This window comes from Arachis hypogaea, chromosome 15 (assembly GCF_003086295.3).
Source record: "Arachis hypogaea cultivar Tifrunner chromosome 15, arahy.Tifrunner.gnm2.J5K5, whole genome shotgun sequence".
Lineage (NCBI taxonomy): Eukaryota > Viridiplantae > Streptophyta > Magnoliopsida > Fabales > Fabaceae > Arachis > Arachis hypogaea.
In genome coordinates this window covers 2,669,733-2,684,748 of record NC_092050.1, presented here as the reverse complement: position 1 = coordinate 2,684,748, position 15,016 = coordinate 2,669,733, and the positions used below count along the sequence as shown (strand labels likewise).

Genomic DNA, 15,016 nt, shown 5'->3' with positions numbered 1-15,016 from the left:
TTCTGATTTGTGATTATTTACTCCTGTGCATCTACATCTATCCTTTGAATTTTTTGAGCATTTATCCTTTGAATTTTGTGAGCAACTTAAAAATTGATACATTTATCCTTTGAATTTTGTGAGCAACTTAAAAATTGATACTTGAGAAGATATATCATAGGATTTTGTGATGTATTCAAAATTTGAGGATTTTGTGATGTATTTTTGAGTATTGTTGCGGTGAAAATAAGAAAGAAAGAAATGTTATAAAAAGATAATTTTATTTTTATATTATAAAATATATTGAAAAAAAAGTGAAAAGATAATATTGGAAGTAGAGAGAAACAAAAAATTGGTGGATTTTATTCATTCTTGTTTTTTTCTTTTTTTTTTTTTCAATCAAATAATAAAAAATAAGTTTTTTCTTTTTTTTTCTTTTTTTTTATTTTTCTTTTAAACAAACATAATTTTACCATTTAAATATGTAATATAATGCAATAAAACATAAACATCATTTTTGCCATTTAAATATAATCTAATCTATGTTTGAATACAAAGTTATCAAGAATTTATTGGTTAAGATTTAGGGTTTTGGGGTTTATATATGAGTAAGTGAATTATATTCAGAAACCACTAAAGTGAAAATCAGAATTGAGTTGCAGAAATTATTTTTGATATGGAATATTTTCTGGTGTTGCTCGTTTTCGAGGAGCCTGCAGGTTGCAGGGGACAATGCCCCACCTTGGTAACCAGCGTCTTTCTTTGAAGAAGCTCGTTGAAGAAGCTCTATAAATTGAGTGAAATGCATTATGTGTAGTGTGTGTTATACAATACTAAGTTGAAGAAGCTCTATAAATTGAGTGAAATGCATTATGTGTAGTGTGTGTTAGTGTGTGTTATACAATACTAAGTGTGTGTTATATGGTACAAAATGTGTGTGTTATATTGAGAAAGAAAAAGAAAATAGGGTGAAGAAGAGAGGAAGCTAACAGTGTGTGTTATACTAAGAGTTAGGATTTAGGTGTGTTGTAATGTGAAGAGTGTGTGTTATATTCGGAGTTAGGATTTAGGTGTGTTTAAAAAAAAAAAATTATTACTTTGTGGTGATTAAAAATGGTATGTGATTACACGACAATCGAAGATCAATTATGTAATTTGATCAATTTTATTATTTTATGTATTTAAATTAATTTTTTTAATTTTTGTTGTTGTTAATATTATATAAAAATATAATATTATTATTTTAGTCTTAATATTTTTTGTATTTTATTAATAATTTCGAATAATAAAAAAAATTATCCAACATAATTATATTTTATTTTATATAAATGCGAATATTATTTATATTTTTTATTTTTGAATATAAATATTATTTATATTTATTTATTTTCAAATATAAATAATAATGATATTTATTTGTCTTTAAAAATAAATATTATTTAAATTTTTTATTTTTGAATATAAATATTATTAAATATTTTATTTATTTTTGAAAATAAATATTATTTATATTTATTTATTTATAATATTTAAATAAATAAATATTTTTTATTTATGCAAATTATTATTATAAATATTTATTTCTGATAATTTTATTTATTTAAACTAATATTTAGTGAATAAATATATTGTTGTTGAACAAGCCAAATAGGAATTTGATGGTTCGTAAACTAGATTCGCCGTAGGCGACTAGGCGTGAAATCCGATGGTCGAAAACTACTTACGCTCAACGGGATTCTACCACATCTCTAGCGTTGGGTTCATAAAAGGATTTTATCCCTTATTAGCTGCTTTGGTGGAAAGGTGGAGGCCAAAAACCCATATCTTTGTATTGTCGATGGGTGAGGTTACTGCGACACTAGAAGATGTCGCTCAAATATTTGGCCTACCCATTGAAGGAGAACCTGTGAGCGGCTGGACAGATAATAGTGGCAACTTCCTATAGAGTCAAAGCATCGCGATAATCGGTCGTGAACCGGTTGTCAGTAGTTCTTCGAAATCTTATATAAAGATACGCTAGATTCGGGGTATCAAACACGCAGAGCCATTGGACACCGAGGAGTCTATTAAGAGATATGTCAGATGCCAGATTTTCTGTTTGTTGGGTTTGACCCTATTCACAGATAAGTCGACCGCATATACTCACGCGAAGTATCTACCGTTGCTTCGCGATTTCAAGCGGATCCATACTTATAATTGGGGGTCAGCATGTCTCGCGCATCTTTACATGGCACTATGTCGTGCATCACGATATGATACTAAGGAGATGGATGACCCTCTTAATCTGTTGTTTGTTTGGACATAGGAGCGGCTGTCGTGTATTGCGTCTGTACCTAAATAGTCCCTTCCACCGGCTGAGATACCCGTTGCCATGAGGTAACAGTTCCTATTTTAGTTCTGCATTATATTGACAATGCATATTTGATTGAGGGTAACCTCTTTTAATTTTTTCAATGAACCATGTTTTAGGTGGAATCATTTCTATCGGAGCTCAGCGTGGTTATCGAAGACCGTAGCGATATTTAGGCAAGAAATAGACTACATGGACGAGATAAATATTTAGGGTTCGTATGATTCCCGTATCCAAATACTAGGGTTCTAATGTTCTAATAATATGTGTCAGTTTGTGTGGTGACCGTATGAAGGGTTGATCGTACCCGATGAGTTACATGGACACTTTGAGGTGTGTGACATCGTTGTTCTGTTAGTGTCGTTCGAGTGTGTTGAATGGCACCCTGCGAACCAAGTGATGCGTCATTTTGGGTATGCACAACCCCCTCTGCCGGTAGCAAGAGACATTCCATCGAGAGAGCATTACATCACTCTTCGTGGAGTACAGCTTTATGACTGGACAGTTTTGCATGGGGATGGATTGAGGAATGGGCAACCGTCGAAACACTCGGTTGCCGGATCTGCACCCTTCCAACTTAGGACTTTACACCGTCGGCAGAGTACCGGGATTGGTACGTGGATTCGTACGAATATCTGCTGAGATTGTCAGAGTACATTCCTCATCATCCATATCAGCCACCAGCCCCACAGTCACTAGCACCACAGCCACCAGCACCTTAGGGCATAATGGGCAAGGGATTGAACTGGTTGGTTGAAAGAAGTAAGCTTGGGTTTATGTTGTTTAGGTTTAATTTTAAGAATTACGTTAATGTAATTCGTAGTTAATCTTATGTAGTCGCACCCACACACATACGTCTTGCATTTTGCATAGAACGTTTGTGGTTTGGACTCGTAAACATTGTAGTCAACTCCTCTAAAGATAATGTAACTTCTAATTGCTATGATGACAGATTTTTTAGAACTACACTTCATTCCGATCCTGAACTCTTCGTCCTCAGGGTCAGCAACACCTACAGAAACCAGATATCATCATTCATTGATCCATCCAAAATATAAAAACACAAAAACGTATTATTTACTCATCACGTACCTATGTTTGCATATTCTGGAAATTCCGGTGCATTCATGGCGTCAAGATCCAAGTTACGCATAAAAGGTGGGACGTTCATTGGTTAACTAACTGCGGAATAAACCACTTCATTCTCCACTGCTGTCTCGACTCACACATCACCATCCCCGTCTTCGTCGCAGGCTTCATAAGTGGCTTCGAAGTCCTCTTTGTTGCCACTGTTCATTCCTTCGTACACTGCAGCTCTATCATCCTCTATCTAAATCATTTTTAATCACATTTGCCTCTCCGTTTTCAAACTCAACATGCAGCTCAATCTGTAGCTGTCACATTCGAGTCTGCCGGTGAATTTGGAACATATTCTGCATACTCGCTTCATCAATGATCGACATAATATCAAACTGTATTAGACCACCAAAAACTATAACCGGATTCCAGTACAAAATACTGCTTACTCTCGTCAACATACCGTTCTCCATACTTTGACAGAGACCGTTTTGAAGCTCTATTAACATCATAGTGCATGACTGCATGGAATCACAAACGAAAATAGATTCTGACACACAAACCTCACTCCTTTATGAGTATTCCGTATAATCTCACCGTTGCAATACACTACCAAGTTTGTGGTACCATCCATTATACTAGCAACACACTCAAAGAACACTCTTCCTCGCAATGAAAATGGTACCGAACTTCGCGTTATATATAGGGGAGCATTCAGCACGCCCCCCCCCCCCCCCCCCCCATGTGCTGCAGCTCCATACAACCAGACTTTGTCACATGACAATCACCCTCCCCCCTCCCCCCTCCACGCGCTGCATTCAACACGCAGGGACGTGTTGAATCTTTCATCTGACAACTTTACCAATTTGTAGTTCACGCACTGCACCCATTTTTAGCTAATAAAACCATAACCAAATTCTTTAGCCGTTGAGTTGCAATGGGATAAACTCATAAAGTGAAAATTATGGAACAGTCAGTGAAATTGGATGGCTTTCCACATCTTGAAAACTTAATCCCCCATAACTTCCAAATACTTGAAACCTTAATCCTACAAGCATGTACTTCTGGATCTTATTAATAGGAATTTGACTAATCCAATCCAACTTAACTAAAGTCTTAGTAAATGGGGTAGATGTCTTCCAGCAAAGACTTTCTCCATTCTCAAAACTGAACAATGCACCCCCAAAAAAAAATGCTCAAAGAAAATTGATATATCGGGGAAAAGAAAAAACTCAAAAGGAAAACAGACCATAGATCCATTAAAAAGAACTCTAGTTTCTAATAAGTTCCTTAAAACAACTGTTGAAAACAAAATTAAATTAATTATATCTTAAAATAGGTGATTCCCAACATTCGTTTTGTCTATAAAGTTGGGTAAGAGACAATCAGAAAAAATTACTCGTACATGTCTGAATATTTTCCTCATTGGACTTTGAAAACTACATATATATTCTCACTCTCTCTCTCTCACACACACATACACCTATTAATACATGTTTCTTTTCCTCTTTTTCTCCTTTTATCTTTCCCTCTGAAAAGTGAAAAGGATACTTCACGCATGCACAAATTTTTATTGTTTTCATGCACTTGCTTGGCTTTACTGGTCAAAGATGCCGTTGCTACTATGCAATTTCATCAATGATGAAAAGTGCTCATTTGAATGCTACTCTTTCCCCTTTTTTCATCCTCATTTTGCTGAATTTTGCATATCTAACAACAACAAAAGTGAGCCAAAGTAAAGGTATGTCTCACAGACAAGACTCCTCAAACTCAGCATAATCATCATCTTCGGTATGATACAGAAAAAAATGGATGCTACACCATGAGGACCTTTTCTGAAACATGTCCATAAATACCCCATCTCTTCTTTTTTGATTAATCACCTAACCAGTATAGGATGGAGCGTCACTGTAGTTTAAAACGGAGCGACACTCCATCCTATGTCGACAATGAGTCCCGAGTAAGAACGCGAAAAGTGAGGCGCACAATCATTTCTCGGCAAGGAGTGGCAGGCAGTAGTTCAGTCTATTTCTACCATGGGTTTGGATTGATGTTTATTCAGAAATTGGAGTAAATAATCATTGAAAAACAGTGGCTCAGTGACAATACTTTGATGAAAAGAGGACTGAACTTTCTTTTTGGTCACATAAGGGTATGTGCAATAATTTACTACTCCCATGAGCTCTGAGTGATACTGATTAACAAATTTGCTATTTTTAGTTCTCCATTGGCAGTGTATCTGATACACAAATGTCCCCTCTACATAGTGGGCATACCCTGTTGCATAATGAAAAGAAAAAAAGGAAAAAAAGAAAAGAAAAGAAAAGTTAGAGACACATATTTCCAAGCATCTCTAGAACAAGTAGAGATTTTTATTCATATGAACTGGTAAGATTGTTATTTTATAGAAATTAGTAAGTTTTAATCACAGAGGAAATCCATAACAAGTTTGTCAGAATGCAATTAAACATTTTTTTATCAATCACCCATATCCAATTTTTACCAAGTGTTTACTACACAAATTAAGCATTAGAGTTTACCATCAAAGTCCCCCTGAAAAACAAATGCAAAACTCACTCGTCTATTTTGTACCACGAATTACACTAAATGTAATAAATAGGCAACTTTTTGAAATTTCAAAGTTGTTAATCATATTATTAACCAGAAGACTAAAATCCTTTTTCACATACCTGTGAATCTCCTTCAACCACTTGTCTATACAAGTTTTATGGAATTCATGGTGACAAGGAAGTACTCGCATGCTGTCTCCATCCTCATACTCCACAAGGCATATATAGCATCTATGAAGGGATAAGCAAGGGGAGAAGAGAAACCATTAGAATAATCCAATAGAATCATGAGATTCATATATGTAAATCATACACAAATCATGAAAATCAAAGTTAAATGTGACCAAAACGATTAATACAACATACAAAAGGAAATACTTACTGCACAGCATCTTCTTGATGTTTGTGGCACTTTGTGTATAATTTCACAGGCAAAGATTCCACGACTTCATTAGGTGCAGGAACAGATCCAATAGAAGACACAGAAGGGCGGGAAGATAGAACAACCGATTGCTGGTGAATTTCATCCAGAACCTAATTAAAATGTGTACAAATATTCAACTTGTATAATTTATAATAAATTGCCACTAGAATAACTAACACCGCGCAAAAAATTACCTCAAATAAGGCTTCAGCTAGCATCACAATTCTTGATATGCTAGCTCTAGCATTGGTATCATCAGTTGAGTTCGTATCACGGCTACCGTTTCGGCATGTACAACGACCATTTCTGTGCTGACCAGACAAGACGCATGATCTGTCATGTCCAGACAGATTTTCAAACCGGCTTCCCAACCGCTGAAGAGCACGAACCTAACAATTGTAAATATTGATCATTAACAATGAGAAAAATCAGGGTGTTGAGGAAGAGCTCATTAAAAAGATATTTAAATTGAAGCAATCCAAGTCTTAGTGGTCCTTTTTCTTTCCCCTCAGAGTTTTTGTAACAAAATTATCATGATAATAATATAATATCAACATCATTACCGGGTTTCAAGCATAACATTGGCTGTGTACACATCCACAATGTTAAGTATATGTTTTTAGCTTGGCAGTATTAATATATAATCAAACCATCAGATGTTATATGAAATTCAGAAAACTCCACATACCTGGGACCGTATTCTTCTTCTCCGTTCAAGGAAATTAGATCTGTGTTCCAGCAGATCTTGATACCTTGTTTCTCTAGATCGTGAAGTCTCAACATCAAAGTCATGAACACTAAATGAGGAGCTAGAAATTGTAGTTGGAGAATTCACAGCATTTTGACTAGTCCGTGGCACTCTCGTATCTCTCTCCCCCACTTCTCTTCCTCTGTCCCAACTAGCATCTCTTGCTTCCCTCTCCTGTTGCAGAGGGCCAAACGTGAACTCAGATAATGTTGATCGTCGGAGTACTCTATCTCTAAGTCTTCCAACACTTAAAGTTCGGCTGAAGCGTACATTTCGATCGACAGGTTCTCGAGCCCCATTTCGTCTATCAGTATGTCTTGTCTCAACATTTTCTGCCTCTGTATGAATTCTTGGAGAAAACAAGTTCATATCCACCACTTCTCTTGTACCATCCCCATCTCTAATCACATCCGCGACAGGAGAAATTGTGGGACTTCTTGCTAAGTTGCCAAAGGAATCCAATGCTGGTGCATTAGATCTAAAATCAGTAGAAGCACCTCCATGATACTGAATAGGCACTCGATCATCAAAAGATGCATTAAGCAATTCTCTACGTTGTTGAGTTTCATTTCTATTAATCAAGCTTCCAGGGTGGCTTGGATGAGGATTAAGCTCATCTTCACTGTTAAATATGGTGAGACTTCCAGAAGAAACAGGACAAGGCCTTGATGAACCAAGACTGGTGGTTCTGCTAAGTCTGAAGCTTATGTTACCAGGAATGAAGCTAAAGCGAGAAAGGAATCTACTTGAAGGATTCAAAGACTGAGTTGAAGAAACATGATTAGAGCTGCTACCGGTTCTGGATGCCGTGTGATCCCACTCGCCAAGGTCGATGTTAGGAGGCATTTCCTCATCATACTTGGCTTTTCTAAAGGATTTTGATTTCACTTCATCCGAAACTATTTCAACTCCATTTCCATTTACTTTGTTCTGATCACAAACCTAAAGCATGAGTTGTAAAATGCAAACAACAGTTAGTACCACAGGACTCTCACCAATCAACCAATCCTATAACTGATACATAATGGTTATATCGGAAATCGAGAGTCTGTGAAATTTGTTCCATTTAATACCAAATCATTAAGGTTTTTAATTTTAAGCCTAATAGGATATTGAAGCTGGCAACAGAACACACAGGGAAATCAATGTATTATACTTGCTCCCTTGTATAAAAAATGTTGCTTTTGTTTTCTTTCTTTCTTTAATTATGTATCATCTGATTGACTTGTTACATGACTTTCAGCTGTACTAATTAAAAGGCAATAAATACCCACAAAAACTGTTAGTGTCATTGATGAACTCAAACAACAAGGAAAATTTAGGTAGGCACAATCTACACTCTACACATGCCACTTTTTATCATAAATGAATAAACAGTGCAATAAATTCATACTAGTAACTAGTAAGCAACCAAGTATAGTGGGAAGAAGTAGTAAAATTGACTTTTCTTTGTTTCAAATCAAATAAGAGCATGGAGCACCATTTTATATTTTGACTAAAAAAAACTCTAATTTTTATGAGCAATGACCAGAAATTTAACCAAGTAACAAGTCACCATTTCCTCATGCATGTAGTGTACTTGACTCAAATAAATTAAATTATCCGAATGAAAAATCTTGAAAATGACCATACGTTGCAACCAGATGAATTCAGTGATTAGAACTAAGAGAAAAGAAGGCTAAAAAGATAATTCTTAACCATTGTGATCCCAGAAACAACCTCTATTTTAATTAACAAAACAAAAACTCAAACTTATCACAAAACTAAGAGAAAAGAAAACTAACAAGATAAAAACGCATTACAAAAGAATTGAAAAAAAGTAAAAACAGAAGAAAATGAAGAAAAAGAGCAATGGCATTGTGAAAATTGCAGAGTAACAGAGATAGCTTACCTGGTCTTCATGATCACTGTCATGAGATCCAGAAGTTGTTCCCAAACAATAAGATGGGAAGCCTCTATGCCTCTTAGATCGACCTTTCCTGAAACTACCCGAAGAAGAAGACGATGAACTGCAAGCAGAAGAATTGGCTTTGCTGCCACTAGACCCCATCTATCTTCTTCCAAACAATGCCTCCAAAAAAAATGCTTTTTCAATTACCCAATGAACCAAATAACAAAACCCAGAACTCAAAATCTGTTATTTTTTTGAGATCCAAATTGGTTTCAGATCTACACAGATTGCAAGCTAAACCTGCATTTTGGTTAGAGTGTTGTGTTTTTGTTGCATTGCAGAGTAGTGTGAACAATAATAGTTTCTTAGAATTGAAGAGTGAGTTAGTGAGTGAGTGAAGGAAGATGAGAAAGAGAGAGAACGGAATGGGTTTCGATTTAGGTGGCGATGAAGTGAGTTAGCTGTGCCAATGAGACAAAGCATCTTGCAGAGAAAACGGGGAAGGAAGCCATTTTTTTAAGAAAATATTTATTTATTTTTTTGTGCGTGGAACGCTGAGAATCATAACAGATACAATTGTTTCTGTTTTTGAAATTGGAACATTTTTTTATCGGTGAGAACTCCGGTGGAGTCAAATTCAGGTGAATAATTTAATTGATTTGACTAAATTTTTATTTAACAGTTTTTAGGTATCAATTTCACATGAAGTCAACTTATCTAAATTTTTATCTTTTTTATTTATAAGAGTTTAAATATTTTGTATAGTCATATCTAATTTTTTAGATAATTAATTTTATAATTGATATAAAAATATATAAAATTATTTTTTATTAATAATATAGCAAAATACAATTTTATTTATAATATTAATATTATTCTAAAAGTATATGATTTTTTTATAAAGTAAATCAAGTATAAAAAAATGTTTGCTAGTAAATATGACAAAGTTTAATATTTTTAAAACTGTTTAGTGGGCATATTAGTTATTAGCGTGCCACGTTTTTGGGATTCAAAATTTGGGTTTGGTCGTACGGTCAAATCACATTCAATTTGTCATGGAGATGGGGCAGGTGGAGCTGGACCCTGTCTTCTCTGTTTTTTATGAACAGTTGAATTGAAGGATTTGTATTATAGGAAACGTTTCAAGTGCTCCAGGGTATTTTTTTAAAGATCAGTATGCCAAGTACGGTTAGGTTGCAAATTTTATTTTGTCCTAGAGTGATGCAGGAAAGGACCAATTTATCCTTGAAAAGTAAATGAAAAGGACAAGGGGCAGCTGCTATGAGAGATGCAGAGAGAGAAAAATTTCAAATCAATCTATCTCTATCACCACATTTTTTTAAAAGAAAAAAATATCTATTTTAACATCAAATCTATTACGAATAGGAAAAGAAAATATTTTTTCTTTAATTTTTTTAAAAAAATAAAATTTGCAAATTTTAATTAAATTGAAATAAAAAAAATTTGAGAACCTTATTTTTTATCAGATTTATTGAATATTAAATTTAAGTATTCATATATATAACTATATTTTTTATAAAAAAAATGAATATGAACATTTTTATTTTAATAATGTCATTTAAAAAAATACAAATATACAATATAAAAAATTATGTATGAAATGACATTATCAAAAATAGAAGAACCATTATTATTTATTTTTTTATGCATTATTTAGGTAAAAATATTATTGCATTTACTAAAAATTAGCTATTAAATTAGTTATTTTATATTTATGTATATTTATATATAGGTTTATATATATATTTTTTCACTGAATAATTAGTTATAAGAGGAAACAACCAAAAAAAAAGACTCTATTATTAAAAATGATGACTAAGTAAATAGAAAAGAAATTTTAAAAAAGTTCTGCTAACAAAAATTTATTGTTTACTTGTAAAAGAAAAAATAAATTAAAAGAAATCCAACTTCTATGTTAATATTAATATTTTTATAAAAATAGCAAGATTAACATAGAAGTGCCGAAATAATTTTATATATGAAATATCAAGTAGTATAATTTAAATATCATATTTTTTTCTTTAAATATTAAGATTGATGAACATAGTTGAAATAGTTAAATTCTATAAGTCTTTGTGTGCTAAAATATCTAAATTAAGAATAACACTTCATTAAAATTATCATAAAAAAAATTTTCTATTAGAAAAATAGCAAACTATTTCTAATAAAATAAAATCTTTTTTGTTTTTAAAATTATAAATAATTTAATTCCTCAATAATATTATTTTTTTTAAAAATGAGAATTAGTTTATACTTTATAAAATTTTACAATAGATTATTTTTTAAAATAAAAATCTTAATTTTAAATTTGTATTATAAACAGGTAATTTATATTTATCTATATTACTTATTAATTTTAATGTACAAACTAAAAAATTAAGAAAGAAATGAGTATTTCAAAAACACAAACTACAAAATTATAAAACAGCAAAGAAAATTATTTTTACTTTTGCATGTTATGTAAGTGAAATCATATAGTGAAAGATATTCTAATCATAAATTTTAATAAAAAATATTTTCATTTGTATTTAAATAAAATAAAAAGTAAAACCTAATACAAATTGAAATCTAATTTTTTTAAAATCAAATTTATTTATAAAATTGTGTTTTTTATAAATTTATAACTTTAAACTACACATTTTTATTTTAAAACAATTTATCTAATATATAATTTTTTAAAGTGGCACGGAAATTTAAACTTAAGAATTTAGAATAACAAATAATTATAATAAAAATAAAGTAAGAATACTAACTAAATTTATGCAATTATGATTTTGAAAATAATTAAAGCATAACATTAGTTAAATTACTATTTAATTTGTAAAATAAATATAGTATAACAAATGTTTAGATATTATTATATGTTAGTTTAAACTCTAAAAATGTTAACTTTAAATTCATATATCATATGTAGGACTATATGTTAGGTGTATCTATTCAAAATAAAAAATTTTGGTAATGGTTCCATGGCTGGACGATGATAAATTAAATGATGATTTATAATAAAACTTAAGAAATCATTATGGATTTGTTTTAAATTGATAAACTTATAAAAAATATTATTTTTAATGAATTTGAATTGAAACACAAAATTTAGATTTTTATTATATTTTATTTTTATATTTTATTTGAATTCAAATAGAAGTATATATATTTTTTTATTGATATTTATATTTTAAAAGTTATGAAAAATAAATGATTAATTTAAAATAATATTTTAATATAATTAAAATTTCTTTTATGTGATTTTACATGTATAGTCTGTGAAATAGAGATGAATTTTTTGTTTTGGTTTTTAATTTTGCAAAAAATACTTATGAAATAGTATTTTTTTAATTTATCAATATATCTCAACAAAATAAGACTAGTTGTGAAATAAAACTACCCACAAAATTAACAAATAATATGTATAATAGTAAATTTTTTCTTTTTAACACTATTTAAAAAATATTTTTTCTTTAAATAAAAAACTCCTAATATGTTTGATATTCTAAAAGATTAAAAACTAAACTTTTTTTATTAAAAACTAGTTTGTCCAAAAAAAAATTATTAAAAACCAATTGAAGTATTACTAAAAAATAATGAACAAATTAAAGTCTTAAAATTAATATTTTCTAATATAAGCTAATGTTGTTTTCTTATTGTAATATGTAAATTTTGAATATTTTATCAATTGAAATTGTTATTATTAGTTGATAAATTATTAATATGTGTATAATAAATTGAATAAGGATGCAAGATTAATGGGAATCAGATGAATATAAAATTTGTGATATACGTGATAAAAAATTGGCTTAAATGGACAAAATTATAGTTTTTTTTTTGTGTTTTTAGAAAAAAAATTCTTGCTAGTGATTTTTTTAAAAGTTAAAAATAATTTTATATTTAAATATTTTGTGCAAAAATATTTTATTCTCTGTTTGATATGATAATATAAAAATATTTTTATTTATTTATAATATTAAAGTTAAAATATTTTTTTAAGTCATTTTTAAAAATTTTAAAAATATTTTAAAAGTTTTTTTAATTTTTATTGTTAAAATTTTATCAAATATATTAAAAAATTATTAAAAAATATTTTTATTTAACAATTTAATTACAATCAAATAAATTTTGGCTCATCATTTCATTGTAAGCTAACTACAGGGCACATGACATAAGTCATAAGCTAGTCCACATCATCACACCGTAGTGGACATTATGGACTTCTTCCATACCTATGAACTTGACAATGAGAAAACAGGTTAACGGTCCACCATGCACTCATTTATCTCATTTTCACAACATTCCTCTCTCCCATAATCTCATCCCTTTATATATTTTATATTATATCTTAATGGTTCACAGGCATGGCACACTGAACCTCCAATATAGTACAATGCCTCACCTGAAATGCATCCTGTATTATATACATCACTTTCTTTCACAGTTTTTATTTTACTTTTTTTACTTACTTCTTTTGGTAAAAAGGACACAAAAGGTTATGTGGAAGTTGGATTTGTATTAGGACGTATTATTGCTCAAGACTCGAGAGAAAGTAAAACACAACATAATTAATAATAACAATGATAGCATCATAAACCAAGAAGAAAAATTAGAGTTTAAAATTATTTTGGCATAATTTTTTTGTAAAAAAAAAATATTATTCTTCCCAAGATTATATTATGGTTTGTTTTGCGAATATTTAGAATTTTGAAGGCAACTAATAAGAGCCCCGCTACACATACAAGCAAATAACGCATATAATCCTTACAAGTTGGCCCAACTCAGGTTTAATCCACACGCACTCCCTCACTTTAAATGGAGCGTCAATTTCACGCGCGTCACTCGAACGATTACGCTTCGAAAAAACCGCTCGTTATGGCTCACTCTTCCTCTTCTCCTTCAAAGATAACACAAATCCTCAAGTTTCGAGCAACATTCCAAACTGAAGAGACATTTGAACTCGTCGCGAATAATAGCAGAAACCATCAACAAAATATTATTCAAGGTACGTTATTGTTTTACTCATCTTGTACATTTTTCACATTTCTGTTTCTGATTTCGAAATCGAAGAACTATGTTTTACTGTTCTTCTATGTTCTTCTAGGTTTTATTGATCTTCATATTCTAAGAAATTGAACACATGGTGTAAATATATTTGATCCAATTATAAGTAAATTTTTTTCCATAATTAAACTCTCTCTGGTGTATTCAAAATGTCTGATTTACAGGTACTATAATATGAAGTGGTGATCCAGATAGATTAGAACCCATATATGACGGTCTGTATAGAGATCTGCATAATACACCCAAACACAGACTATAAATACACCCGATAAAAAATTAAATTTATACCTCTACTGCAGATTTTAACCCAACACTACCTGAAAGCTACTTGTTGTCCACAAGTCCAAAATTAATTAAACTCTCTCTGGTGTATTCAAAATGTCTGATTTACAGGTACTATAATATGAAGTGGTGATCCAGATAGATTGGAACCCATATATGACGGTCTGCATAGAGATCTGCATAATACACCCAAACACAGACTATAAATACACCCGATAAAAAATTAAATTTACACCTCTGCTGCAGATTTTAACCCAACACTACCTGAAAGCCACTTGTTGTCCACAAGATCAAAATTAATTAAACTCTCTCTAGTGTATTCAAAATGTCTGATTTACAGGTACTATAATATGAAGTGGTGATCCAGATAGATTGGAACCCATATATGACGGTCTGCATAGAGATCTGCATAATACACACAAACACATACTATAAATGCACCCGATAAAAAATTAAATTTACACCTCTACTGCAGATTTTAACCCAACACTACCTGAAAGTCACTTGTTGTCCACAAGACCAAAATTAATTAAACTCTCTCTCGTGTATTCAAAATGTCTGATTTACAGGTACTATAATATGAAGTGGTGATCCAGATAGATTGGAACCCATATATGACGGTCTG

At 31.1% G+C, this 15,016-nt stretch overlaps 1 protein-coding gene across 2 annotated transcripts; it reads right to left on the bottom strand.

The window, feature by feature from the left end:
- Window positions 1-4,708: 4,708 nt before the first annotated feature.
- On the bottom strand, window positions 4,709-9,619 carry LOC112747568 (uncharacterized). Of its 2 annotated transcripts, none has more exons than XM_025795651.3 (6): window positions 9,040-9,619; window positions 7,089-8,090; window positions 6,595-6,789; window positions 6,359-6,510; window positions 6,097-6,207; window positions 4,709-5,683 (listed from the first exon to the last, which is right to left on the bottom strand). In XM_025795651.3, exons 1-6 carry the CDS (start codon window positions 9,196-9,198, stop codon window positions 5,623-5,625), a joined length of 1,680 nt encoding a protein of 559 aa, XP_025651436.1. In that variant the 5' UTR covers window positions 9,199-9,619; the 3' UTR covers window positions 4,709-5,622. The 2 variants fall into 2 exon arrangements, with proteins under 2 accessions (XP_025651436.1, XP_025651437.1); XM_025795652.3 differs by having other exon boundaries at window positions 6,359-6,489; window positions 9,040-9,595.
- Between the last annotated feature and the right edge of the window lie 5,397 nt (window positions 9,620-15,016).

Excerpts from the sequence above, each read along its gene's own strand:
- LOC112747568 (XM_025795651.3), bottom strand. The coding sequence starts at position 9,198 with ATGGGGTCTAGTGGCAGCAAAGCCAATTCTTCTGCTTGCAGTTCATCG. Across the intron at positions 6,208-6,358 it reads CATCAAGAAGATGCTGTGCA|ATGCTATATATGCCTTGTGG; the intron begins GTAAGTATTTCC and ends ATCCCTTCATAG. Across the intron at positions 5,684-6,096 it reads TGGTTGAAGGAGATTCACAG|GGTATGCCCACTATGTAGAG; the intron begins GTATGTGAAAAA and ends ATTATGCAACAG.